The sequence below is a fragment of the Chlamydotis macqueenii genome, chromosome Z (assembly GCF_036417535.1).
Source record: "Chlamydotis macqueenii isolate bChlMac1 chromosome Z, bChlMac1.mat, whole genome shotgun sequence".
In the NCBI taxonomy this organism is placed as follows: Eukaryota; Metazoa; Chordata; class Aves; order Otidiformes; family Otididae; genus Chlamydotis; species Chlamydotis macqueenii.
Window position 1 is genome coordinate 69,695,072 of NC_141593.1, and position 27,896 is coordinate 69,722,967.

General features: G+C 42.5%; 3 protein-coding genes across 9 annotated transcripts in view; 2 read left to right on the forward strand and 1 right to left on the reverse strand.

Annotated features, from left to right (window-relative positions):
- PLAA (phospholipase A2 activating protein) lies at nucleotides 1–24,488 on the reverse strand. Of its 3 annotated transcripts, none has more exons than XM_086770155.1 (14): nucleotides 24,220–24,488; nucleotides 19,636–19,829; nucleotides 17,755–17,855; nucleotides 17,527–17,647; nucleotides 16,997–17,164; nucleotides 11,185–11,320; nucleotides 10,498–10,667; nucleotides 9,436–9,593; nucleotides 8,290–8,509; nucleotides 7,142–7,210; nucleotides 5,584–5,655; nucleotides 4,632–4,733; nucleotides 2,206–2,370; nucleotides 1–725 (listed from the first exon to the last, which is right to left on the reverse strand). In XM_086770155.1, exons 1-14 carry the CDS (start codon nucleotides 24,486–24,488, stop codon nucleotides 163–165), a joined length of 2,508 nt encoding a protein of 835 aa, XP_086626281.1. In that variant the 3' UTR covers nucleotides 1–162. The 3 variants fall into 3 exon arrangements, with proteins under 3 accessions (XP_086626281.1, XP_086626282.1, XP_086626283.1); XM_086770156.1 differs by having other exon boundaries at nucleotides 19,636–19,748; nucleotides 24,220–24,419; XM_086770157.1 differs by lacking the exon at nucleotides 24,220–24,488 and adding an exon at nucleotides 23,923–24,080.
- On the forward strand, nucleotides 11,456–16,703 carry LOC147596394 (syncytin-1-like). Of its 2 annotated transcripts, none has more exons than XM_086770162.1 (2): nucleotides 11,456–12,165; nucleotides 15,138–16,703. In XM_086770162.1, exon 2 carries the CDS (start codon nucleotides 15,151–15,153, stop codon nucleotides 16,519–16,521), a length of 1,371 nt encoding a protein of 456 aa, XP_086626288.1. In that variant the 5' UTR covers nucleotides 11,456–12,165; nucleotides 15,138–15,150; the 3' UTR covers nucleotides 16,522–16,703. The 2 variants fall into 2 exon arrangements, with proteins under 2 accessions (XP_086626288.1, XP_086626289.1); XM_086770163.1 differs by lacking the exon at nucleotides 11,456–12,165 and adding an exon at nucleotides 12,179–14,536.
- Nucleotides 24,489–24,617: 129 nt separating the features above from the next.
- Nucleotides 24,618–27,896, forward strand: part of IFT74 (intraflagellar transport 74) — a 40,313-nt gene continuing 37,034 nt past the window's right edge. For 3 of the 4 annotated variants that reach the window (XM_086770158.1, XM_086770160.1, XM_086770161.1), the window contains exons 1-4: nucleotides 24,934–25,280; nucleotides 25,421–25,561; nucleotides 25,989–26,124; nucleotides 27,740–27,788. In XM_086770158.1, the coding sequence (XP_086626284.1) occupies nucleotides 25,445–25,561; nucleotides 25,989–26,124; nucleotides 27,740–27,788 (302 nt within the window). In that variant the 5' untranslated portion in view covers nucleotides 24,934–25,280; nucleotides 25,421–25,444. Of the gene's footprint in view, nucleotides 24,698–24,933; nucleotides 25,281–25,420; nucleotides 25,562–25,988; nucleotides 26,125–27,739; nucleotides 27,789–27,896 lie in introns of those variants that run through there. The other variant, XM_086770159.1, reaches the window with a different exon arrangement.

Here is a 27,896-nt window from a genome sequence, read left to right on the forward strand (position 1 = left end):
AACAGTGAAAAAAGTTTTATTTGCTCTGTATCGTGCAACAAATCAAGTTTAGTTTATCCACAGTATTTTCTCCATTATAGTGTCACAAAGTATGAACAGAAGCATCTTTTTTTTTTACCCCTGCATACATTATGTCTCCCAAGTACTAAGAAAAACAAAAAATTATAGCAGATTAAGAACAAACTTACAACATTCCTTTACTTTAGCTGGTTCTGATACAGAGGCATACTTTTTTATTTGAGAGTCAATTCCAAGAGACTTAGCTAATTGCACAGCATTTGTATCATCACTGATTAGCGTCCCAAGAGCCACAAGCAGTCTGAAAATGGCTTCAAGATCTTGTACAACTTCCATAACTGTGGTGATTACTGATAAACATTGAGCTTTGCCCTCAATGTTGTTGACTTTATGTAAACATACAGCATAGTTCAACATCAGTGTGGCAAGCGCAATGTGGATGTTCTTATTGCCCAATTTCGTTTCTATTGCTTGTGTCATTATTTCATCTCTCTGTTCCATCATGAGCTTCTGGCCTGCCTGGCTGACAAAACAATTGCAAAGAACTCTTAGTGCCAAAAGCTGGTTTGCTTGCTTTCCTTTAGGGTTCAGAAATTTAAGGAGAAGGATGATAAATTCTACATGATCCTTTTCGCTGCAGAAGTTCTCATTCACAGTGGGATGCCTGACAGACAATCTAAGAATGTCTAGAGCTGGAAAGACAATATCTAAGAAACAAAACAAATATTTTAGTGTTAATGTCACATTATGTGCAAATGTGCTCATGAGTTTCAGATACAGACCCCTAACTTGGCCAACAGACAATAACAGTTTCATGCAGGAAGACACTGAGGTAAAGCACAAGTTGTCTGAAATTCATAAAGACAGGTATTTACAAACCCCTTCTAGTAACACTTTAATCACAAAAAAACATGCTCCTTAACTTAAGATAAACAGTGCTTTGCAAACAATTGTAAAGTCTTTCCTAAAACCTCAATAACACTGAAGGCAAGCACAAAATATGGTAACTAATCTCTGAAAGCTCCTGAGTGACTGACCACCCCTACACGGGCAGCATTTCCCTTTGTCCTCATTCCCTATCTTACAGTTTGCTACAGCTACGAACTGCTTACAGGAAGAAAAATGAGAAAAAAAAAAAATAGGACTACCTCCAACTCTCAGACATAATTTGTGAAGGAAAAAAAGATGTCCTCAACTGATCAGGTGGAAATTACTGTAAGGAAACTGAACTTGAGAGTTTTTCAGTAGTTCCTCCCCACTTTATCAAGTTTCAAATGTATCTGGCTTCTTGGGTCTTATATTGGTATCCCATGCGTATAACCAACTCAAAGCTGAACTTGCTTAGCTAATTATTGAGCAGTTTTTCCTGCAGATATGCAGAATCTTGAGAATTAATGCTTTGTACAATACAAAGAGTCTGAAAGGTATAAAGACATTAGCCATCGCCAGCTGTGCAAAACAGTTCAATTAAGTGATTTTATATAATGAAAATAAATTTTTAATACCAAAATATTCTTCCCATTAATAAGTCTTGAACTGCAATTTCAAGAAAACAGTTCATTTTTAACTGCATATTTAGATATTTATATATGCAATGTATCATTTTTTTCCAGAAGGTGGGTTAGCCTTTCCAATCCATCAGGGCTGAAAACAATACATTATCAAATGAAATTATATCAGCTCCACTTTCATTCAGAATGTCATTTCACTAATGCAGTTCTGACCACATAACCTAGCTTCAGTAACTTCTTTTCTACCATATTAAACAGGAGCTCTTTAGGATTTATTAATAATTTATCTCCATTATTTCATCTCTCATTTGATAAAAACTCAGGACTCCAACCTCACACTTCTTTGCTCTATTTCCAAACAAGCCTCACACCTTTCTCTTGAGGATGGTCCTGCTAATGAAATAACCATGACTGATGTTTTTGCCAGGTTTCTCGTTTATGTTTACTGTTGTGCAAACAACAAAATCTGACAAGCAATTGCCAGTTTTGCAATTCATGCCACTACCTCTGCTACAGATCAGTGCTACTAGCATCTGTTTATCATCTTCTGGTTTCTGCTTGACTTATAAACTCTTTGGGACAAACTCTGTGTTAACAGGCAGCGTAACAAGACTTTTGGCTCATGGTGAAGTATTGATGAGATGACAGTACAAAAAAAATAATTGCAAGTATTTACCTTCTGGCCAGTTAACTGCTCTCCGTAAAGCCTGAAGTTGCTGTGCTGTAGGTGTTTCTGCAGACGTGTTGCATGTTGCAGACAGTAACTTTTCTAGGAGTATCAAGTCGTCTTCTGTAAGCCTATGTTCTTCAGTTGTACTGCCATTAAGTTCCTTTAATTTGCCTGTAAGACCAACAGAAGAGGCATGGCTTTCTGACATTAGAACTTCACAAATCCAGATCTTGTATGAAATACTACAAAAGCGCTTTACTAACAAGTTGCAACTATTGTAATTGTTTTTGGAGGGTTAGAGTTTTCACACTACTTTTCCCAGTCCCATTATCTTTCTATTTTTATGTTTTTAATCATTGCAATGATTGCTACTGTTAAGCCCCCTCTAATACTGCAACACGGAGATCTATAGTTCAAATCTCAGCCTAGATGCAGGCAAAAATGCAGAAAAAAGAAATCACAAGACCATTGGTTTGCATGACTGAAATATGATGCCCTTTCTCCTCTTTTCTATTACTAGGTAGTAAAAACAATAAAGAAACTATATGTTCTTAGTGTGATCACAGTTTTTATATTTTTAAGTGCCAGAAGCAAAATATTATTGTAACATGTCCTATTTTCAAACTTCAAGGCAATTTAGAAATCAAAGTGTTGGAAAAATTATTTTAATGTATAGCATTTTCCTTAAAATGGGTCTAGTATTAAGCACCTGCCAATAACAGTTTTCCAGAATTGATAAGGGCCACAACAATAAACACACAAGCAGGCAGTTTTACATTAGTACACCCTTATGAGTTTTATAGTACACACAAAAACCACTTGTGGGCCTCTTATGAAAAAAAAACATACATATCTCAGTCCGGCCATTTACAAATGTATTTAACCATGCCCTGTTACAAGACTACATGAAACTCAGTAAACCTAGTTTTCAGATTCTAAGCTTCAATAACCAAACAACTCACTAAGGCTATGGCTAATACAGCTGTCCTTCAAGAATACTGGACAAAAACAAACTGAAGTATGTTTTTATGACTAAGTAGAAGTCTCTGCTTTACTTTAACGTAGCAGAATGAAAGTCAGCCTCTAAGCAAAATGAAATTGTAAGTAAAATGTTTCACTAACATTTTTCTTTTGAGAATAGAGTAGGTCACTGTAACCTTTGGAATGTACAGGCACAGCTGGAACCTAATATCCTTAAAGAAAAGGAGGGATTGATACCAGACTAAAAGAGCAAGTTATTCACAGATGTTCCTTCTCTGCAAGGGGTGTAGAGAGAACATCACCAGACTAAAAGAGAAAGTTGTTTAAAGACGCTCCAAGTTGAATAGTTGCTGAACTTAGCTTGCTAACAGTATTTTTCTTAGGTAAGTAGCTCCTTGCTCAACGACTGTGTTAGAGGCCTGAGCAAGGAGGATAGGGGTTTTGAACCAATTTGGGCTGGTAGATATTTGGTAACAGATTTAGGATGTATATTGAGCATGCGCCAGCAAGGAGTTCAGCTAAAGGACACTGACTTTTGGGGGCCTGTGACCACCAGAGACCCCCAGCGGACCACTGACCCATTTTACTACACATGCACAAAGGACATTTAAATATGCTAAATAGTTCCAGGAAATGTGATGAATATACTAATGATTTATTGGGAAACTAATGAATATATAGGTATAACCTCTCTATATATTCTTTGTTTTCGGATAACGGCATGCACGTTAGGTGGAGCTATTCCCCATGCATCCAGCGCTGTAATAAAGAATGCTTGCTTTCGGAAACTCCAGATTGAATCTTAGAGAGTTTCCTGACCAGCTTTTACAGTAACAAGCCACTCTCACTGTTCTCTGTCTTAGTAAGTTCTGGACAAATTTTTACTGTAAAATCCCTGCAAAAGAGGTAGCTAAATGTATTTACTAGCGACAACCTATAGAAAAAAAAATTCTAGTTTGTAAATCCCTTCTCTTCTCCCAGAACAAACAAATACCATAACACAAGAAAACTCAGGGGCACAGGACAAGGCTGACTGAAGATTCTGATATTTTTAAACAGAAAATGAAACCTGAACAGTATGTAGAAAAGCAATACTACAGACAGGACCCAGAGAGACCTTAACAGGCTTGGAAAGTGGACCCACGCCAACTTCACAAAGTTCAAAAGTATAGTATTCAAATGTACCAGCTTAATAAAAAGACACTGGACTGAGAGCTGAGGGGGGGAAAAAATTGGATATCCTGTATTAGATAGAGTTCTTGTTAAATCCACTCATACTCCTAAGCCTTCGAATACCTGCACCATTAAAGTGATGAATGTAATTTTAAAAGGTCAAAACCAAGAAACAAGAGGAAAGCTATGGAAAATCGCTTAGCTTTTTGAAAAGATCAAAAGTGAAGTTACTTCAGATAGATGAAAATTAAAACCATCCTTGAAATTAAAACACAGACCCAGTATCTGTGTAGGATTGGCCTGGTCAAAGGTGACAGCATCCTTCTTTGGAAAATAAATATTTTCAACTTTCGCTGCAGCTGACTCGTAGGCGCCCATTCCTACAAAAAGGGAACATGAGAAGTTCAACAGTGTACCAAAGTGTCTGACATAGAACAATATCCTACACTAGGTCTCTCCTGTTGGACACTACTCAGAAAAGTATCTTTTAAAAAACTGAATGCTTATGCAAATAGCTGTCATTCCTTACGTTATTTTTACATTTCAGGGTTAAAGCTTAAAGCAATACTTCACAAACTGTTCTCCCCCAATGTAAAGATTTACTGTACAAGTGTACATTATTAACAGTGAGTTCTGAATTACATTAACTAAACACACAGGCATTCATAGGAATGAGTACTGCAATTAAGACATGAAAAAGACAAGAGTCATTTTTAGAACAAAGATCCCTGCTGTCCCCAAAATCTTATCTTTTGATTGTTTTCATAATGAATAGGTGAAGTTTTTATATATTGGAAGACTTGCAGATAGACCAAGTTAATGTCACATGCAACAGCAGCCTGAAATCTCTTTAGAAATAGAGCAATAAAAAGCTTTAATCTATGACCTATAGTATTTTCCTAGAATCACAGGGAAATCAGTGGTTGGTACTGTGTAATTTCTACTAAGTACATATATCAGTTTCTTTGATCAACAACACAACTAGTAAGGAACCAAAAATCCTCTCAAAACCAGATTATTATCATACATTTTAAAGCTTCTGTGCATGATTCCCATGTGTAAAGGAAGGCTCTGTTATCCCTATTTTCTGAATAATTTCCAGAGTATAAGCAGCTTCAATCACCTCATTTTTAATTAAGTATAAATTTGCATCAATGCAGAATCCATGTCAAATGCAAAACTGAAGCAAAATAACAGAGATGCTTTCCATTGGCAGGCATCATCTCTTACCTGTATATGGATCAACTCCACCCACTGGAGCTACTGCATTTGATGCTGAACCAGGAACATAGCGACCAGCACCTGAACAGAGACATTAGGCTTTTTAAACATCATCACTGGTAAAGAGGTAACGCATACCTGCATTTAGCTACTAGTTTTCAAACATCACTACTAAAGGTGTTATTTTGAACTAAAGAAATTAAGAAGAAGTCTTCTACACTTCCTGAAATTTAAAGATTAAATCTATGGCTACATGTGAGGGTGGTTCTGGTGGCGTTGATGGCGTTTGCAAGTTAAGTGGCCGACAGCTGGGAGACATTCTGGCACAGTCTGTGGTACAGCTGATACCTTATCCATGACACCTCCAGGGGGAGTGGACTCTGTTTGCAGCACTGAGCCTTCAAGTAAAGGAACTGCAGGGTCTTTGCATCTGCAGAGACCATAGCCTGAGCCACACAAAGCAAGGGAGAAGACACAGCTAGAGACCACAGTAGAACAGGAACGGAGAAAGACTGTCAAGATGGAGAAAGCTGAAGGCTGTGGCTTTTCACAACAGCAAGAAGGCTTCTGCTTCACCTGCAGATCTGCAACTGCAGAACAGGCACTGGTGAGGACAAACACCCAACAAGGGATGCATCAGAGCCAGCTGAGACTGCACCTCACGTCTGCAAAAAAAGTAAAGGCAAGCAGCAATACTGGGAGGCTTCCTCTTGCAGGGTCTGAAGGTACCCATCTACTAACACGACCCCATGTCTTGGGAGGTTTGTGTCTGCTGGGGGCCAGGATGCTGCAGAGATACTGCCAAGGCTTGCTAGGCCTTCAGACTGTTACACTGCTACTCTTCCACATAGGCATCGATGATACTGCCAAGGAAGTCCTGGAGAATATCAAAAGTGATTAGAAAGTTCTGGGAGCAAGTGTGAAGGGCCCAGGTGGTGTTTCTTTGATGCTGCCAGCAAAGCAAAAGCACTTGAGTAGAAGCAGGCTCATCAAGTGGGTCAGCAACTCACTGCATGGCTGGTTTTGCAGGCAAGACTTTGGTGTCTATTGACTGCAGGACCCTCTGAGGAGCAAGAGCTATACTAAGCAGGGATGGGATAAGTCTGACAAAGCAGAACTGGAATGTCTTTGTAAACAGGCTTGCTAAACTAGTGAGAAGGACTTTAAATTAGCTATGCCAAAGAGGTTTAGAATCTAAAATTTACGGTGGAAGGTACCAGTACAGGTCATGTAATAAGAAAAAAAAGAAATAATAAAGAAAAATGAAAACTACTTCTATGAATACACCCATTCCTGTGTTGGCCATGCATACAAAGTTTGACAAAGCAATGCATAAGACCTTAGTCCCCTGCTGTAGAGGACACAGTGACATGAGGCAGACCAGACAGCAGAGGACTCTCCTCTACTGAACAGATCTGGACATGCTTTGACAGTGATGGAGTCCACCTCACCAGTCTGACCCACCCGACTGCCCTAAAAGGAGAACTGAGCTGAACACGGAAGTAACTGAACACGATGAAATACGCATCTTAAATGTTAGCAAGACAGATTATGAATTTCACATTACCTGTAAATGGATCTGCCGCAGGTATTGTACTTGATCCAGATGAAGAGCCTGGAACATAACGTCCAGCACCTAGTGAAACAGAAAAGCAACAACTACTATACACAGTTTGATGTTATTAAAATGTCAATACTTTTCAGAGAAGCAGCTCAAAAATAAAGCCAAACATCAAATATGTCTTATTCTTTATTGTAGCATTATAAAAAATCTGGTCCTATCCACAAAGAAGACTCCTGATGCTGAACAAATTCTTCCCAATTATTTGAAGGTCAGATATTTGTTTTCTGGAGCATAGGCATTACATATTTGGACATAGCCAAATCAAAAGTATGTGCATAATTTCAGATAACTGCAGCTCTGCAAGTTACATCTGAACCTGATTAACAGCCTGTATTCTCATTTCTAGTTCATTGCAAGAAAAAGATTTAGCTCAATTTTAATAACATTTTATTCCTAACTTCATCTTTGTTAAACTAGTTTAAATAAGACTGGTTTATTTTGTAAATGTGGTAAGCAGGATGTAATTGATTAAGCATATGAATTCAGGATATGAATAATTAACTTGTTCTAGTTCCATTTCCTGCCTGAAAAGGGGTCATTTATGTATTTCACTCAGTTTCAGTTAATTCTCTAACTAAATTTTTGTATTCCATTAACTGCCTGAACAGCACTTGGCCACTTCTTAAAGGAATATGAAAAGTGGAGTTTTCTTCTACTGGAAAAAAAAGACTAGGCTGAAAAATACAACTGACTTGATTAAAATTTTGTTGGAGATTTTTTCCTGACATATGTCACAAGTTTGTGAAGTTTTCATATTTTTCTTGTCAGATCTCTCCATGCCTTGCCCTCAATCATTTGATGACATGAAAATCCTGTACAAGAGTGCAGGAGCTATAACACTGAAGTCTGCCTGAGCAGATAGACTGAAAACTGACTGAACAGCCAGGCCTACAGGGTGGTCATCAGTGGCACTACATCTAGTTGGAGGCCAGTCACTGGTGGTGTACCCCAGGGGTCAGTATTGTGTCCAGTCCTGTCTGACATCTTCATTAATGATCTGGAAGATGGGTCGGAGTGCACCCTCTGCGAGTTTGCTGATGACAGAACTGGGAGGAGTGACTGATGCCATCATTTAAGTTTAAAATGTTTACCTGTAAACGGATCTGAAAATTCAGCACTTGTACTCAAAAGTGTTTGCCCCTTAGTGTTGTCCATAATAAACTTGGCCACCTGATCCAGAAACATAGGATTTAGATCATTCTTTTGCAGGAAGTTGTATGCAGTCAGCCAAGGATCATCAGTGATGTTATATGGCAGTTTGTAGGAAGGCCCACTTTCATTTACATCAATAGTGAAAACATAGTCATACTCCTTGAAGTAGAATAAAAATTAAAACAAATTAGAATTTTGTCAGCAATTTTTACATACAGGCGTAGCAAATGCAGACTAATAATGGCCTAGACCCTTGCCTAAAGACTTCAATTATATCAATAATACTCTCCTATACAGGCTGCAAGTAAGAAATACTTAAACCATACACTATGTTTTCCAGAATTCTCTGGTTCTAGAAGAGTAGGCTAGAACAACACATCATGATAATGCAGTGCAGAAATATTACAAAATAACAGATGGATCAGGTAACTCTTATGGACAGCTCTGGCTGCCTGCAAAGCTATAGAGCAGTCAGATGCCTCAAACTCCCGTCTTGAAAGCACACTTCTGATACAACGAAACAACAAATTCTTAAGGTTTCTTTAAGCCACATGAGATATAAAATTAGTATGTCAAAGGTGTGCCTTCTGTGGTAGCACTAGACAGACTTTTCTGTGTCTATTTCAGTAAAGGAAACATTTTTCAGCTTACCTGTCTTTAGGTTAGAAAGTTACTACAGAAAAGTGGTACAGAAAGCCTAGTACCTAATATTTTAGGTAAGCCTTGCATTATAAATTGTATGGTTCACTACTTTTGGACACCAAGTTAAAACTAACTTCTCAAGGTATTAGCAATAAATACTAGGGAACTTGATAATTTCTCTACTAATAGTTTACCTTTCTCCAAAATATTTGTCTCTGTTAACTGGCTTGTTTTACAAAATATGTTTCAAAAGTAATAAAGCAAGTAGTAGTTACTTATACTTCTACCTCTGAGATTTAATAGATCAAAGTCAACAAAAAAATAGGAACAAATACCTGTTTTCCAAATTATATTTATTTAAGCAAAGACTGGAAGAAATTTTTTAATGGGAAATTAAGCATTTTACTTAGGAAGAAATAAAACAAGTTGAAGTTTTCATGTACCTTTCCTTCAAATAAAACCTTTCCAGATGTTTGTTGTGTAGCTCCAGAAGAACCAACAACATCGCCAATCTTTATCCACCTTCCTTCACTAACACTCCACTGATATGCTTCTACTTTCCCGTTGTCTTTAATAAGCCGTGTCTGTCCATCTCTTGTCCCTGTAGACAGGAGCATTTAAGAGTCTGAACAAATTCAAGAGTCTGATTTACTTTAGGATAGAAGAAAAGTCTTCAAAGAGTGGCTAAATTTAAAAATTAAAAGATAGTTCACCAACATTTAAATTCACAGCACGGGGAGTAACTAAATAGAGTGTGTTGCAACAAGAACAGCAGAAATATTGACAACAGTATTTTACAGCTACAGTAATGGTATCTGCCACCAAAAGTCAAAAGTTTACCATATTCCCAGGGCGATGACAATCAAGAAAGGTGATATTCTCCCATGGTCTAACAAGATGGGAAGCTCCATATGATAGTAAGATTTATGCCACTTGCTGATCAGAGCTAAGGGCTGAGGTCACTGGTTACTTCAACTTGGGAAGAAGTACTTGTCTATTTAAGAGTAATCTTAACTACCACTGCTTCCATGGATTCTCAGTAATCTCCCAAGTACCTGGAAAGCGTAAACTGAGTAAATCGAGACAAACTAATTTTTAAGCTGAAAACTAAAGCAGAAAATTTGCATCTACTTTTCTTTTAGGAAAAAAATTCCACGCTCAGTAGTCCTTTTGCAAATTACCTGTCTCATATCCTATTGGCAAAGCTGGCATAACAGATCCAAAACATCTTGAACACACTGCAGCATCCTGAATTCCACCTTCTAAATTATCTCATAAAAGAAATATTTTTTACCATTTTTGTCTACAAAAAACTCATGTATTTGAACTAGAGCCTTGCGTCCAAAAGAATCAATGAGAGAATATCAGAGCAAAATTAAGCTGTTTTGTTCAGCAGCTCTGTTGAAAGTGATCAAAGCATTAATTTTGGAAACTATGGAAATTTTCAATACCTCAGAACCAAGATTTGGAGGCATCTCTAACATGGCATAAGTACAATAACTTACCAGGATCCTTAAGATGTTCTCTTCCAGGAAGGTCATCAGCATTAATGTCGCCTAAATCACCAGTTTTAGGGTCAATGGATGCTTGGGAAAGCTCATTTTCAAAAGCCTGAATCTCCTCAGCACTTGCTGTACGTTCCAAAGACTCTGTAAACACTCTTACAATTCCATCACTGAACAGAGAGAAAACATTCAAATAGAAACACTATTTTAAATGTCAAAATTATTACAGACATTCTAATGATTACTTCTATATCATGAGATACTATCGTTATTTCCAAAACCCCTTCCCCATCATTTTTATGAAAAAATTCACTCTCATGCTAAAAATACCCAGAGAAGGACTTAAGCATGTAAATCCATGTGCACTACAATTTTAAAATCAAGGTAGGATATTGCCTATCAGAAGGGTTCTTTATACAGTACTTATAAGTCCATTCTCAGTCTATTCCTGCTTTACCACATTTCCAAAGAATTTACTCTACCTCTGCAATTCACATAACAAAAGAATGGCTTTTTGGATGAAGTATAGCACATGCTCAAATTTAATACCCATGCACTCTTTAATGGCTGTATTTTTAAACAGAGACAAAACTGATGGAACTTTGATGATCCAAAGTGATGCTTGCAATTTAACCACAGGTTTTTAGATTTAGATCTAAAAATACACTGAAAGTAAAAGCTGGATACCTTGCACCAACTACGATGTCACCATTATCTAACACACAGCAGCACCATACAGACTGAGCTGGGAGTCTGATTGTTTGAGCACATTCTCCTTGTCTCCAGATTCTAAGAGATCTATCCTCTCCAGTAGTTACAAAACCTGAAAAGAAAAATTAATACTTTTAAAGTGTATTTTTAGTGTACTGTTATACTAGATGCCATTCTGCAACTGGGTATCTAAAAATAAGATCAGTAAAAGAACCTTTCTACAATTTAATACTTCTATCAATTGCAGGAAGAGAGCTAAAAGAAAGCCACTGAATAGCTGTCTTATAGAAAAAGTGCATAAATTGCAGGCAAAACAGCCAGACAGGGACTGAAGTTATACTCAAGATAAACAAAAAGACTCCTTCCTTGTTTCAAGAGTTTAAACAAAGAACTTTGAACAATTTTGTAACCATCACTGTTCCATCTTACACTATACTTGCACAGTATACATGTTACCATTTTAGTACTCTGCAACAGTGCTGAAATACAGGTGGCAACCTGTAGAGGATGGGAACAAGAGCAAATGTATCAAAGTAAATGGAAACTGAGTACGTGATGAGAAACAACAGTACTACGGAGAAAATGAGAGTACGTGATGAGGGGCAACAGGACAATGCCAGCCGGAGTGCGGACAGCGCGTGATCAGCAACCGGATTGGCTAACTAACGCATGATACGACAGTGGATTGGACAGTAGTGGGGTGGCAGAACTCGTGCAAAGAACTGTCTTATTGGTAAAGAGTATAAAGCACTGCTTGCAAAATAAACTGTGTCTCACTTGCACCACAAGTTGAGTCCATGCGGTAATATGCTACAAATGGTGCTTGACCAGGGACTTGAAAGGAGGTGTGAATAAAGTCCGGACCAGTGGCATAGCCCAGCTGAACCAGAGACCGGAAACCAGAGACTGGGATCAGGATGCACGTAATCAAGAGGTGCACCCATCACCTGCACACAGGTGAGCCGCTGGGAACCATGGGAGAGAAAATGTCCTCGGAACAGATGTAAGGCATTGATGTGATGAGAATAATGCTAAAAGCTCAGGGCAGAAATGTCACTGGCCTACAATCAGTGACTTCGCTAGAGTGGATTCGTGATAATCATCCACAATTTCCAACAATTGGGACGTTTCAACTAGAGGCATGGGAAGGAGTGGGTGCAAGCCTGCAAAAGGCCACCGCAGCAGGAGATAGCCAGGCTTGCAAAAACCTGGCCACTTGGGGACAAATAATACTAACCATCAAAATGCTTCAATGGAATCTTACTACTAACACTCCCTCTTCTCTTGAGGTATCAGCGCCTCCGTTGCCAGATCCCCAAACCGCGGGCACGCCCTTCTGCAGCGGCGGGCGGGAGGGGCTAGTGCAGAGAACTCCATGCTGGTAGGGTGCGGTCACCCCCCTCCAGCACCCTCCCCTCCAACTCGGGCTCCACCTACCAATCCTTTCCCTGATACTATGCTTGCTAATAATGACACCTCTCCAGAGGAAGATCCATTTGACCCGGGTCCAACAGACCCTGAAAAGAAACCCGATCTGTTCCCTACTCTGAGAGATGTGAAAGCTAGCCATGCAGCTCCGAGTGCCAGAACTCATAATACCTGGGAAGCCATGTAGGAGGGAAGTGATGCAGAACAGCGACTGGCAAATTGCCGTAGCCCGTCCGGTTATGTATTAAACCAACCAGCAGCCAGTTTGGCAGCCTCTCACTTACAATGCCATAAAGGAGCTGCAACAAACAGTGAAGGACAAAGGGGTATGTTCTCCTTTTACTACGACCCTGCTTGAAGCATTAGTGGAGTCGTATACCCTAGCTCCACACGATTGCAAGTCTCTAATGAAAACTGTATTAACACCCACTCAATTCATGATGTGGCATGCAAGGAGTGTACTGTGCAATCCACGAGCCCTTGGAACACTCCTGTTTTTTGTATTCCAAAGAAGAACGGAAGATGGCGCTTTTTGCACAACCTTAGAGCGGTTAACGCTGCCATTGAGCCTATGGGAGCACTTCAACCAGGGCTCCCCTCACCACCTATGCTTCCAGCTAATTGGCCTTTAACAGTGATTGATTTAAAGGACTGGTTTTTTACTATTTTTTTTACACCCTGAAGATGCACCGCGTTTTGCCTTTTCCATTCCATCATTAAATCAGCAAGCACCCATGCAATGATACCACTGGACAGTTTTACCACATGGTAATAACGGCCCGATGATGTGCCAAGCTGTTGTTGATGCAGCACGTCATCCAGTGAGAGTCCAAAATAGAGATGCCATCATTTATCACTATAGGGACGACATTCTAGTTGCTGCACCATTTGACAATGACTTAGAAAGGGTTGTTGCACAAGTCTACAAGGCCATCGAGCAAGCTGGCCTGCTGATTGCTAATGTCCATCAGCTTTTTGCAGCTCTCTTTCAATGGGAAGAGAATGCAAAAGACCTCCTACGAGTAATTGAATGGCTCTTTTTGCCACATTCTCAATCAAAAACAGTGGTAACAATCCTTGAAGCTTATGCTCAATTGATACGAAAGGGAAGGGCCGATTAAAGGCTCTTGATGGAATAGATTCGTCTGTCGTTTTTATTCCCGCAATCAAAAAAAATCTGAATTGGCTTTTCGCTGAGAGTCTCGATATGCAAATTGCTTTAGCTGATTTTCAGGGCCACATCTCCATTCGTTACCCGAAACATTGGATTTCGGCTGAAATTACTAAATTGCCCCTGCATACCAAGTTACCCTGTTGGCCTACCCCTGTACAAGGCATTACAGTCTTTACAGATGGGTCTGACACATCAAGAAAAGCCACCATAGTATGGAAGACATCCCAAGCGGCAGAACGGCAGCGTGAAGTAAAAATTGTTCTCAAGTAATTGAATTGGCTGCAGTGAATATGGCCATTTAAGGATGAACCTGTTAATCTTGTCACTGACTCATTTTATGTAGCTGGGATAGTAGCAAGGCTTGATTATTCAGTGATTAAGAATGTGCATAACCCCTTTTGATGGCTGAGCTTTGGATGCTTTGGTCCTTAATAGATCAAAGAAAGCATGATTTTTGTTATGCATGTTTGATCTCACACTGATTTACCTGGTCCCACAATGGAAGGGAACCAATTAGCAGACTTCTACACCATGTCTGCAGTGATTCCTAATCAATTTGAGCAAGCCAAATTGTCACATTCCTTTTACCATCAAAATGCCAGAGCACTTAAATGGCATTTTCAACTAACCATGACTCAGGCACGTAGTATTCTTGTACCTGTCCTGACTGTCAACTCCTAGCCCCGTTGCCTGCCAATGAAGGAGTTAACCCACGTGGTATTAAAGGTAATGATTTGTGGCAAACAGATGTCACACACTTTGGAGAGTTCAGCAAAATGAAATATATACATGTAACAGTAGATACCTTTCCTGGGTATCTTGTCACTACCGCACATCCAGGAGAAAGGGCTCGTGACATTTGTAAGCACTGGCTAACCTGTTTTGCTATTTTAGGTGCTTCCCAACAAGTGAAGACTGACAATAGGCCTGCCTATAGCTCCACTCACATTTGAGCATTTTTACAACAATGGGGGGTTGAACGTGTTACAGGTACTCCTCATTCAGCCACAGGTGAAACAATTATTGAACAATTTTTGAAGCAAATATTGAACTATTATTGAACGATTTTGCAAGAACAGCTCACAAAACAAAAAGGGGGGAGTATGGGGTTGGAATCCACATAGGAAAGGTTGCAGAAAGCAACTTATGTTCTTAATTTTCTGAATCAAGCTCAGATGTATAAGTCAAAATATGAAAAACAACACGGTTTATCTGTGCCCTTTCAAGGTAAACCATTGGTAACAGTAAAAAAATCTAGTCTTTGGACAATGGGAAGGACCAAAAGATTTGATAACGTAGGGTCGGGGATATGCTTGTGTTTCTACAGGTGACTGACTGCAATGGGTCCCATCATGTTTTGTACAACCCTATGTCTCAGCCTCATCGGAGGAGCCACAGGATTGCCCACTGTCGGCTTGACTGCACCTGACAGCAATGTCTGGCTCGTCCTCGCTAAAGCAACGAACACAAGCACCATATGTATTTCCACGGTCACACCAGCTCATCCTTTTCGCACATGTTTGGTAGGCATACCATTGGCAAGTCAGGAATTAGATACCCTTTACCATGTTTCAGTGCAAAGTCCAAAGGCCACATTGCGACCCCAAGGCTGGTATAATACATCGCTAAACATGGTAAACGATTTCCCAGCCTTGCCAATTCAACCACAAGAGTTAGACATTATGGGTACATTGCAAAGTCACATTTGTTTCCCTTTGAACTTCACAGCTAGAATATACCTGAGTAGTTCTGGGTTTGATGTTTCACCACACAGGGCAGTTTTTAAGAACGGGACTTGGTGTAATAACACTGTGTCGAGTCAACTTATCCCTGGGACTGATGCTATTGGCCTTCCTGATGGTATCTTTTTGATCTGTGGAGATAGGGCATGGAAAGGTATTCCCGGGAAGGCTGTGGCTGGGCCATGTGCTTTTGGCCGACTAACTTTGTTTCATCCTAGCATTCCATCTCATAATCTGACATATCAACTCAGTCGTCATACAAGACAAGCTGCAACATCGTTCCCGGAGAACTGTGATTCAAATGTTCAATTCTGGAATGTGGGCGAAAGAGTTTTTCCTTCTTTGATTGCATCCATAGGGACAGCACAAGCACTAACCACCATTAACAAGTTAGGGTGTTGGCTTGCTAAAGAAAGCAATGCAACTAGTGCTGCTTTGCAAGGCTTATTAATGTATGTTAACTCAATAAGGCATGCTACATTACAGAACCGAGCAGCAATTGATTTTTCACTCTTAGCTCAAGGTCACGGATGTCAGGATTTCGAAGGCATGTGCTGTATGAACCTTAGTGACCATTCGGAGTCAATTCACGCAAGTATTGAGAAGTTGCAAGCTTTGACCCAACAATTGAAGTTGCACTCAGAAGAGGATTTTTTTGGTTTTCTTTCATGGTTTGGGAACCTTGAGCCATGGGTCAAAAAGCTTGTTATTTTATGTTTACTAGGGATATTCGTAATTTTTTTAATTTCTGTCTGTATTCCATGCATCTTGACTTGCGTGCAGCGGCTGATCGAACGCAGTATTAACAAGATTATGCTTATGCATGTCAATGAAGCACTTGCTTTAGAACTATTAAACAAAAACAGGGGTGATGTAGAGGAGGGGAACAAGAGCAAATGTATCAAAGTAAATGGAAACTGCGTACGTGATGAGAAACAACAGTACTATGGAGAAAATGAGAGTACGTGATAAGGAGCAACAGGACAATGTCAGCAGGAGTGTGGATACCACGTGATTAGCAACAGGATTGGCTAACTAACGCATGATACGACAGCAGATTGGACAGTAGTGGGGTAGTAGAACTCGTGCAAAGAGCTGTCTTATCATAAGAGTATAAAGCACTGCTTGCAAAATAAACTGTCTCACTTGCACTACAAGTTGAGTCCATGCCGTAATATGCCACAGCAACCTAGTTTATAGCTTTGCCTGTTTCTTTGCCAAAGTTTCACTTAAGCCTTACAATTAGGCCTAACTCAGGACATTTCATCTCACCTACTGACAGAGGTGTGATCTGGAGTTAATCACAATACTTTTTTATTTATGCTAAAGGAAAAAGTAAATTAAATGCTGTCTTAGTTTTGACAGCTCCACAGAACTACACAATGCCTACCTTGTCATTTTATTTTGGAAAAATGTTGGGTAATAGTCACAAAAAGAATCTTACCTTTACACTGAGGGAAGACAGAGATGCTGTATATGTAATTTGTATGTCCGTAATACACCTGCAGACACTTGCCAGAGATGTGCCATCTTCGAACACTAGCATCATTAGCACAGGAAAGGAATTCCATTTCACTGAGAATAGCTAAACCTCTCACACAATCTTCATGTCCTTTATAGAAGAAAGGAAAACCTGTAATGAAGCTTTGCTTTCCATTAGAGGCAGTATACCATTTCTATTTAGCTCACATCTAAATCCTGGCAACCAATCTTCATTATGGGAGTAGTTGGGGTTTTTTTTAAAAAAAAAAAAAAAAAAAAAAAAAAACCCAACAATTCACTGGTCATGATTCCCTGAAAAAAATCTAATTATTTTTAAAATTATGTTGTTTCTGGGCATACAACTTTAGACACTTTAGAAATTCTGCCTAAAAATAGTTTAATTTATCTATGGTTTTGTGGGATTTTAATTTTTATTTAAAAAAAAACCAAACACATAACCCTGAAGAAATTACCAACTTCAGCAACATTTACCAGTGAATGTTCTTTCACATCTGCCTGCTTTCCACAGTTTAATGGTTTTGTCAGCTGAGCCAGTCAACATTAATCCCTGTTCAGGCAATATTTTCACTGCCCATATTGCAGCTGTGTGATCCTGCAAAAAAAAAAAAAAAAAACCAAAAAACCAAAACCAACATTGTTAGGCTTGTCACAATAAAATTCAGAGTACCTGCTTTACATTCACATAGAGGAACTTCATACCTGTAATGTCATCATACATCTGTCATTCAACCAGACCTTCGCTGTAGTGTCCCATGATCCACTTAATAATGTGCCAAATTTCCCAGATGAAAGGCTGCAAACTGGAATGAATGTTCAAATCAGCACTAACAAGTTTCCTGCACTGCCACCAATCTTATAACAGCAATTTAAAGAGATATATTTAAGGAGATTTACTTCGCACTAGCAGCATATTTAGTGCTGAGGAGTTTGGGGAAGCATTAAGTAGAACTGTAGTTGCACTGCAACCTAGAAAGGAGTTGCTTAAAAATCTCTTCACCTTACATTTCAAAATTTCACATCTTTTTGCCATTCATACTTTTAAATTTCTCTAAGTACTAGATCTCTTCTCCTCAGACTAGAATACGCTGACAAGCAAGTTAGATAACTAGTCAAGACACAAAATTAATGCAAAGGTTTAGTTTTAAGATTATAGAGAAAGCCAAGATTTCATCAACATTATTAATTTACGTCTTCAAGAAGCAAGACTTCCTACAAAAAGTACTTAGCTCATCTTCTTGGAAGGGAAAATACTACCACTGAGAACTTGTGGTGACTTTTAAAGATTTAGCAAAAAGATAATCTGCAGACGCCCCAGTAATACACAGGTATAAAACTGAAGACACATGGTGCTAAATAAGGTTATACCAATAAGTTTACAAAGAGAGCTAAGTCATGAACAGAGAGTACCCTGTCCATAATTGTTCATAAAAGGAAAGTGTGGCTTTATGTTTCTCACTTCTGTGACTTCACAGTGGAAACAGGACAGTATTCTACCCCTGTCACTTGTTATGACCTACTTTCTTTCCATTTTAAAGCAGATTTTACAATTAATGTACTTTTACATTTTTTAGTGTTTCACATTACTGTAAAAATTGCTACAAATATTTTTTGTAGGTGAATCTATAACTTGCCTAGAACACCTCATCCTTTTTTACACCTCTGGAGGAAGCATGTCCCATATTATTTTAACTACTTATCCATCCCAGGTTTCTGATAAGCTATTCCATGCCTCCTCCTTACACAGGGACATTATTTTCTTTCTTCCTTTCTCAGAGAAAGCCAAGAGGTTTACAATACAAAAATAAGTTATTGGTGCTGCTTAGCAGTCTGGGGCATTTTCAAACTGGTCTCTTTTAACAACCATTCTTTTACACAGTTAAAAAAGCCCCAAAAAACTCAAAGACTTGAAATGTTTGGGTTGTTGGTTTGTTTTGTTTTTTTTTTAAATCCTACAATTATAGGATTACACTGTTCAAAGATCTATTAAATACTAGATCAGCTCACAGAAAGACAAACTTAGTAAGCTAATATGAAAATTGATGAATCTTTTATAGCTCAAGAAAAGGTATTCAAAGTTGGTTTAACATGTCACATGTTACGCTGACCTGACTAAAGACAGATGAAATCTCGGCAGTGAGCTTTTAGCCTTCACTATATATTTAAAGCACCAAATAATATTAGTTCCCCATCTAGGTAACAAAATGGGCAGTGAAAGTTTGTTTATTTAGGAAGCTCACTTTTTCTACTTCTATCAACTTTTACATAAAAATTAAGCTTAATACATTGAGAACTAAATTAACTGCTTCTTAAAATGGCAACTCTTCGCAAAAGGGTTGCTATGTGTTCACATATACAGTAAAAGCTCAAGCATTCATCAATGTAAACCTGGAAGTCCTTGCAATGCAGTCACTGCATGAATTGAGATTATAAAATCGTATTTGCAGACGCTATGATTAAAGATGTCCTGCATTAAATACCAAAGAAATCAAAATTCAGTTTTACAACTTCAGCTTAATATCCTCTCTAACAAATCATGTTAACTTCCATGTAACAAACTTAAAAATAAAAGTTATTACATACCTGTGTTCTTATGACCCTTGAGGACGTAAAGAGGAGCTGAGCTGTCAACTGTGAAAACGCAAATATTATGATCATTGCCACCAGTTGCAATCAGCCCACGAGGATAGAGGTCACTTGGAGGTATGATGCACACACAAGATACAAAATTTGAGTGGCCACTCATACAGTGCATTTCAGTAAAACCCCTGTTAAGACTAAACACACATGATAGTCAGTTCAGGCTCATGGTACAGACAGTTCTTATTTGAGGCACTGATTAAAAAAGGTGTTTTATACTCCAGCTCTTGAATTAGTAACTATGCCTGCATTGTGCTGAACAAATACTGTGGATGACACAGAAAGAACGAAAATCATTACCATCGCAGTCGCCAGGATGCCAGCTCCGGTGCCAGCACAACCAGCAGTCGCGTGTCCCAGCGCAGCGCACAGTGGGGATTCCCGCAGCAGGTAAGCTCCGGGGGGAGCTGAGAGCTGCCCAAGGAACCACCAGCAGCCCGCACGACACCTCAGCGGAGCCAGGAGCACCAGCGGCCCAGCACCGCTCCCGAGGCAGCGCTGCGAACAGGGCAGAGCATGGCAGCAAGGGCAGGAGGGCACCGACCCAGGGTACTCGCTGTACCTGAGCCTCAGGGCAACACGGTGAACACCCGCCTGAGAGCAATGGCTACAGCTCCGGCCGGGAGGTCCGCACCTGCTACCCCGCGGTGTCCGACACCTCCGAAGGGAGAGGCTGCAGTGCAGACCTCAGGCTGCAGGCAGTGCCTGGGCCCTCGTCCCAGGGCAGGGACAGGCAGCCCTGCCTGCAGAAGGTGTGCCCGGGTGGAGGAGCTCCTGCAGCAGCAGCTGAGCTGCAGGAGGCTGCGCCACATCAGGGAGGCCGAAAAGGAGCTGGATTCTCAGTTCCAAGTGCAATATGCACTGGAACCACAGCCCCCAGTCAATCAGCCAAAACCCCCCACCAACACATGCGGTAGGTAAGCAGGCAAACAATGCCGAATGGAAGCTCACAAAGGCAAGGGCCAGCAGGAGAAAGAGACTTCCCCCAAACCCTGAGGTGCCCTTGCAGAACCGCTTTGCAGCTCTGCAGGCTGAAGAAGTCAGACCCAGCACCTCAGGAGAGGCACTGGAGCCGAGCCAGGCAGCCTGACCTGCTCCCATAACAACTAGTGCTATCATGAAAAGGAGACACGTGGTGGTAGCAGGCGACTCTCTTCCAAGAGGTACGGAGGCACCTATCTGCCTAACGCGCTCTCTAGAGAGGTGTGCTGTCTGCCGGGGGCTTGTAGCAGGCATGTCACAAAGAGAGTACCGAACCTTGTATGGCCCAGAGACTATTATCCACTGCTGCTGTTTCACATGGGCACCAGTGATGGAGCCAGGAACAGCCTGAGGAGCACCAAGGACTATAGGGCCCTGAGAGCAACAGTTAAGGACTCTGGGGCACAGGTAGTCTTTTCATCAATCCTCCTGGTCAAAGGGGAGGGGCCTGAAAGGGCCAGTCAAATCTGGCAACTCAACACATGGCTTAAGGAGTGGTGCCACAGCCAGGGCTTTGGGTACTTAGACCACGGGACTTGCTTTGAGAAGCCTGTTCTACTAGGGGCTGATGGGGTACACCTGACAGAGAAGGGGAAGACAATCTTCAGGCAAAGGTTTGCCAGGCTCATCTAGAGGGCCTTAAACTAATGTTGCCAGGGAAGGGCAAGCACGATCCAGCCCACCACTGTCAGTATGGCACCAGTGCCAGCAACAGGTGCCCAGAACCTGGGCAAGGATCACAGGTAAGTACGAGAGCACCTAAACTGCAGCCCAAAGGAATTCCTATTGCTTCAGCCAGCAAGTCTGCTTCATCAGGTGCCCAGCTTAAGTGCCTCTATGCCAACACATGTAGCATGGGGAATAAACAGAAAGAGCTAGAGATGTGCGCACGCCTGCAGGGCTACAACCTTGTTGGCATCACGGAGACGTGGTAGGATGACTCCTATGACTGGAGCGTTGGGATGGAGGGATATAGGCTCTTTAGGAAGGACAGGCAGGGAGGACGAGGAGGGGGTGTCACTCTCTATGTCAGCAACCAGCTGGAGTGCATGGAGCTCCACCTGGGAATGGAGGAGGAGCTGACAGAGAGCTTATGGGTCAGGATTAGAGTTAAGGGCAGGAATAGGGGACATTACAGTGGCGATCTGCTACAGGCCACCTGGCCAGGAGGACTAAGTGGAGGAGGCCCTCTACAGACAGATAGGAGCAGCCTCACAGTCATAAGCCATGGTCCTCATGGGGGACTTCAACCACCCTGACATCTGCTCAAGAGACAACACAGAGGGCACGGGCAACCCAGGAGGTTCATAGAATGCATGGATGACAACTTCCTCCTACAAGTGATAAGAGGAGCTAACAAGGAGGGGTGCTGTGCTGGACCTCAATCTCACCAACAGGAAGGGGCTAGTGGGGGACATGGAACTCAAGGGCAGCCTTGGCTGCAGTGACCATGAGACGGTGGAGTTCAAGATCCTCAGGGCAGCAACAAGGCTGCACACTTCAGGAGGGCAGACTTTGGCTTCTCCAGGGATCTGATGGGTAAAATGCCATGGGATAAAGCCCTGGAGGGAAGAGAGGCACAGGAAAGTTGGTTGATATTCAAGGAGCATCTCCTCCAAGCTCAGGAGCAATACCTCCCAATGAAGAGCAAATTGCGCAAAAATACCAGGAGGCATCCAGCCTGGAGAGAAGGCCCCAGGGAGACCTTATAGCAGCCTTCCAGTACCTAAAGGGGGCTTATAGGAAAGACAAGGAGAAACTCTTCAGTAGCACCTGTTGTGACAGGAGGAGGGGTAATGGTTTTAAAATAGAGGGAGGTAGATTCAGATTACATATTAGGAAAAAAAAACTTTTACAATGAGGGTGATAGAACATTGGAACAGGTTGCCCAGAGAGGTGGTAGATCCCCCATCCCTGGGATCAAGGCCAGGTTGGACGGGGCTCTGAGCAACCTGATCTAGTCAGGGATGTCCCTGCTCCTTGCAGGGTTGCAGGGGGTTTGGACTAGATGAGCTTTAAAGGTCCCTTCCAACCCTAACCATTCTATGATTCTATGATTACCAACGCTAAGACTCTGTATCAGTTACTTATGTCTTCCTCACACAGCCCTCAAAAACTATGGGTTAGAATTAGACTTCCTTTCCTGCAATAATTTGCATGCAATTCAACAAGATCTTTCCCTTCTGATGAGAGATTTAACACAACACACTGCGATTAGTCTTCCTCCTCCTCGGTTGCAGAGCTACAGAGATCAATTTAAACACATGTAAGCATTCAGGCAAATTTGCCAGTTCTCTGTTTTACTAGAAGGCAGTGCAAAGAATATCAATGTCTAGCAACTTCAGAATGCAGTTCACAATTTGAAACTATAGACAGGTGAGGGGATAATGTCCTGTACCTTCCTGCAATACCATACATCTCCACCATCTCTCATTCACATTGCTTAGCAGTACCTCTTCTGGTCATAACAATATGCTGATAAATTCACTGAGTGAATTCAACAAGACAAATCCATTAGGAGACAATTCTGTACAATATGAGTATCAGAGAAAATGCTGGGATTTTTTTTCCTTTCCCCATGTCTTTGTGTATTTAAATTTTCTGCGTATTTTTGGTTCATACTCCATTTTATGTTGAAAGAAGCCTGCTCAGCAAGGGTGAGAAGAGTTTTTTTTAAAAAATATTGAAAGCATATCACCTTACTGTAAAAAAATGCAGCACTGCTACCTAGCAGGATTACTCTGGTACTGAATACCAAAAGGTAGAAACAACATTAATATCACCTGGGGAAAAAAAAAAAAAAGACACACAGACTTATAGACATTATTAGTGTCTGCAAAGTGCACTGAACTATCATAAGAATGGTTTGGATTGGCAGGGACCTTAAATATCATCTAGTGCCATGGGCAGGGACACCTTCCACAAGATCAGGTCACTCAAAGTCCCATCCAGTCTGGCCTTGAACACTTCCAGGGATGGGGCATCCACAGCTTCTCTGGGCAACCTGTTCCAGTGCCTCACCATCCCTCACCCTCATAGTGAAGAATTTCCTGGTTATGTCGAATCTAAACCTACCCTGTTCCACTTTAAAGCCATCACCCCTTGTCCTATCACTACACGCCTTCGTCAAAAATCGCTCTCCATCTTTCCTGTAGCCCCCTTTAGGTACTGGAAGGCCACTATAAGGTCTCCCCGGAGCCTTCTCTTTGCCAGGCTGAACAGCCCCAGCTCTCTCATACCAACAGTTACCTGTTTAGGCAAATGCAGCCCTCCTCGAGAGCAGGCGTGCAGGCGGCAATGCCTCCGCCACTCGCGAACTCCCCAAAACGCCTCCAGCGGACACTCCCACCGCCACGCACAGGCCGGCCCCAGGCCTCCGCCGATCAAGCCCGGAGTCCCCAGCCAGAACACGGCCGCAGGGACCGGCGGGGTACGGGCGGAGCCCCCGCCGCAGCACCCCCGCGCCCCTCCTCCCGCTGAGCGCGGCCGGCCGGGCCCGCCCAGCTCCGGCAGCTCGGCCGACGAGGGCCGCGGCCTGGCGCTCACCTGTCAGGAGCCCAGAGCCGCGCCGTTCTGTCCCGGGAGACGGACACGAAACTGCCGTTGGGGAAGATGCCGCAGGTCAGGCCCCGCACGTCCTGCTCGTGCCCCACCAGGGAGCAGCAAAGCCGGTACGCGCTGCCCTCGCTCTCCATGATGGGAAGCCACTGAGCAGTCCTGACACAGCAGCGGCCGCGGCGGCAACCGGAAACCCCAGACTGCCGCGCCGGAAAAGGTGTCAGCGGGCGCGCCGGCCGGGGACTGTGGGACTCCATGTCCCGGTAGGCACCGTGCGCCAGAGGGGACGCAGAGCCGCAGCACTTGGGTCGCGAAGCACTCTGGGGAGTGTAGTCTTCGCGCGCTCCCTTCCTGCGGCGGCCGGAACGAGACTTCTGAATCTCACGATACGCGGGCGCTGCGCTGCTTGGCTGGGTGGTTGCTGCGATACCGGCCGCATGGCCCGTGGCGGCTGCGCGGGAGGCCGGTGAGGGGACGGCTGCTGCCGCCGCTCGGGAAGCGGGGTCTGCGCCTGTCTGCGGCCCCGCGGGGCATCCTCCTTCTGTACCTGGGGCCGCTGACACCGCCATCCCCGCCCCTCCCCGGCGGCAAACACCTTCGGCCTGCCTGCGGGCAGGTTTGTATCGCCTCGGGAGGGCGGCGGTCCGGCTGGCTGATTGGGTCGTGGCCGGAAGTACCGGCACCCGACAGGCCCCTCCGAGCAGCTTCGGCCGTCGGAAAGCTGTCCCCGCCGAGAAGGAGCTCCTGGGGGGCCGTGTCGGGGGTGGCACGGTGGGGTTTGCTGTGCTGGCTTGGTGACGCCTGAGGGACTGTCTCCAGATAACCCCGGCGGGTGTTGACAGCAGCTGTTCTGCTCCAGGTTGTTTCATGAGAGACCCGAGTTCTGCGGGCAGGTGCTGAAGCAGTAAAAGCCACAAGAATTAGTAGGACTTACCGGTTTAATAATATGAATTGAGTGCTGGCTAGACACTGAAGAGGGACTGCGGTCTCACCTTGGTGATGGACCCCTGTGGTCCTTTCTGAGCTCTGCCTCACACCATGCTTTTTCAGTAAGGACGCGCTCCGCAGATTTCTAAAGAAAACTAAACTCCTCATAAGGGGAAGAATTAACCTGTAAAAAGTTGGATCTCTGGTAGTTTTAAAGAACTTACACAAATTAAAGGACTATTTCTATTCTTTTTTTTTCCAGTGGAATGTTAAAAAGGGAACAAATATGGCCAGTAATCACAGACCTCCAGTAGCTCGTCCTTCTTCAAGAGCAGGAACAGGGCTGACTGCAAGGCCTTCATCGTCATCAAGGACCCCATCAGCAACCAGAATAGGAACAGGGGTATGTTAAAGATTTTGAACATTAGCTTCAATATATTTAGATTTTTATCCGTTTTTTTTTTCTTTGCGTCGTGACTGGAGTGAAGAATTTTAAGATTTTGATTTTGTAGAGAGTTTTATTTTCTAATTTTAAACGGGACCAAGGAGATCTAGCATCAAGAGTTCACTTGGAAGACCTTCATAGCATTGATGTTGCAGACAGAAGGAGCAATGAACTGTTGCAAGGTAGTCTCTTACCCTTCTGCAATAGATACTTGACTGAAGTTTTGTTTACCTGAAGATACCTAAATGCTAAAATATTCTTATAAGAACAGGATAGGGAGTAACTTAAGTTTTTACTTGCTTTGGAAATTGTATAAGGATAATAAATTAATAATTTAGAGTTGGGAGGTTTGTGGGTTTTTTGGTTGTTTTTTTTTTTTTTATAGATGGCCCCTAGTACATCAAGACCCAGTTCTCGTGGTGGTTCTTCAGCTACTGCAGGAGTCTTATCATCTCAGATTAAAGTTGCAGACCGTCCAGTGACTCAACAGGGATTAAGTGGAATGAAAACTGCAATGAAAGGTATTTTTTACTGAAAATAGCTATTAAGGTGTCTGCAAACATTTTAAAGAAATATTTAGATTTTTAGGGGAAAACTTTTCATAGCTGTATATATTGCAGAGGTAATAGATATGATTAATAGGAGGAGAAAGGAAGATTAAAACATCCCTCTTTTATTTTCTTTGCTCATGGCAGTAACAGAAGACAAAGGCTTTTCTGTGCCCGAGCTGTATTTGAAAATAATTCAAGAGAATGGAACAGGATAAAATGTGTCTTTTTCCATCACTGCAGAATAATTAAAATACTTTGTTATGTAGTAGTGTCGTAGTTCAGCCCCAATCGGGACCAGACTACGCAGCCTCTCTCTCACTCCCCCGACCCTCCAAGAGAATAGGGAGAAATAATATAAGGAAAAAGGCTTGAGGTTTGAGATAAGGACAGGGAGAAATCCTTAAAGTTACCGTCACGGGCAAAACAGACTCGACTTGGGGAAAACTATTCATTTATTGCTAAAAAACAAAGCAGGATAATGACACAGAGAACAAAATAACCTCCCTCCACCCCTCCCTCTTCCCAGGCTTAACGTTATCTCTACCACCTTTCCCCCGCCAAGCAGCAAAGGGGGGAAGAGGGAATGGGGTTTATGATCAGTTAGTCACATGCTGTATTATGCCACTGCTTTGTCACTGGGGAAGGAACTCCTCGCATTCCTCCCCTGCTCCAGCATTGGGTCCCTCCCACAGACCACAGTCTTTGTGAAACTGCTCTGGCGTGGGTCATCTCTTCCACGGGGTGCAGTCCCTCAGGAATCAGCTGCCCCAGCACAGGCCTTCCATGGGCCACAGCCTCCTTCAGGCATCCGCCTGCCCCGGCGTGGGGTCCTCTGTGGGCTGCAGGGGCACAGCCGGCCTCACCACGGGCTGCACCACGGGCTGCAGGGGAATCTCTGCTGGGAGCAGCATCACTGCTCCCCCTCCTTCTTCACTGACCTTGGCACCTGCAGCCGTTCCTCTCACAAGAAATTCTTCACAACCGGCTTAGGGAGACGCCTCTCAGGATCTCTTCACATCTCATCTCCTCTCCACTTCTTGCAGCCGGGCTGGGCCGATTTGGGCCCAAATGGCGCCTTGCGGGAGGCCAGGCGGTGAGGGCCACAGGGCCCACAAGGCTCACATCTCCCCCTCTCTGCCCCTGCTTCTGCTTCTTCACATCATCTCCTCCCTTTTTTTCTGTTTTCCCCTTCTTAAATACGTTATTGCAGAGGTGTTATCACAGGACATTCTGCTACCAATCAGCTCGGCCTTGGCCAGCAGCGGGTCCACCCTAAGCCTAGTTGAGTCCACTGAACAAAGGGGAACAACTTCTAGCAGCTTCTTACAGAAACTGCCACGATAGCCCCCGCCTCACTAAATAAAAACAGAACAAGTAGCTATTCATATAGCTGAAAAAGTAATGTTCTTCACAACAGTCTAAAATTAATTTCTACCTTTGTTTTTTTTAATCAGGTAAAATCTATTTACAAGCACTGAGAAGATGGCAGTTCTCTACCTCCACATTCTGCAGATTGTTTCCGCAATTTACAGTTCATCGAAGTTAGTTGTTTTCTAACCAAATGTCATCTTATTCTCCTTTGTAGGTCCTCAGAGACAGATAATGGATAAAACATATTATCTTGGACTTCTGAGGTACGTCTTAACAACAGGTTCGAACTGCAGAAGGTTTAATGCTCTGCTCCCTTTCTGACATGAAGTTTGTTGTGCTTAACAATAGCATGCGATAAGAGGTGTTCACTT

Coding starts and splice junctions, on each gene's coding strand:
- PLAA (XM_086770155.1), bottom strand. CDS start 24,488: ATGGAGTCCCACAGTCCCCGGCCGGCGCGCCCGCTGACACCTTTTCCG. Junction 17,856..19,635: donor CAAGGGTCATAAGAACACAG/GTATGTAATAAC, acceptor CATTCATTCCAG/TTTGCAGCCTTTCATCTGGG. Junction 10,668..11,184: donor GACATCGTAGTTGGTGCAAG/GTATCCAGCTTT, acceptor CTCTCTGTTCAG/TGATGGAATTGTAAGAGTGT.
- LOC147596394 (XM_086770162.1), top strand. CDS start 15,151: ATGGGTCCCATCATGTTTTGTACAACCCTATGTCTCAGCCTCATCGGA.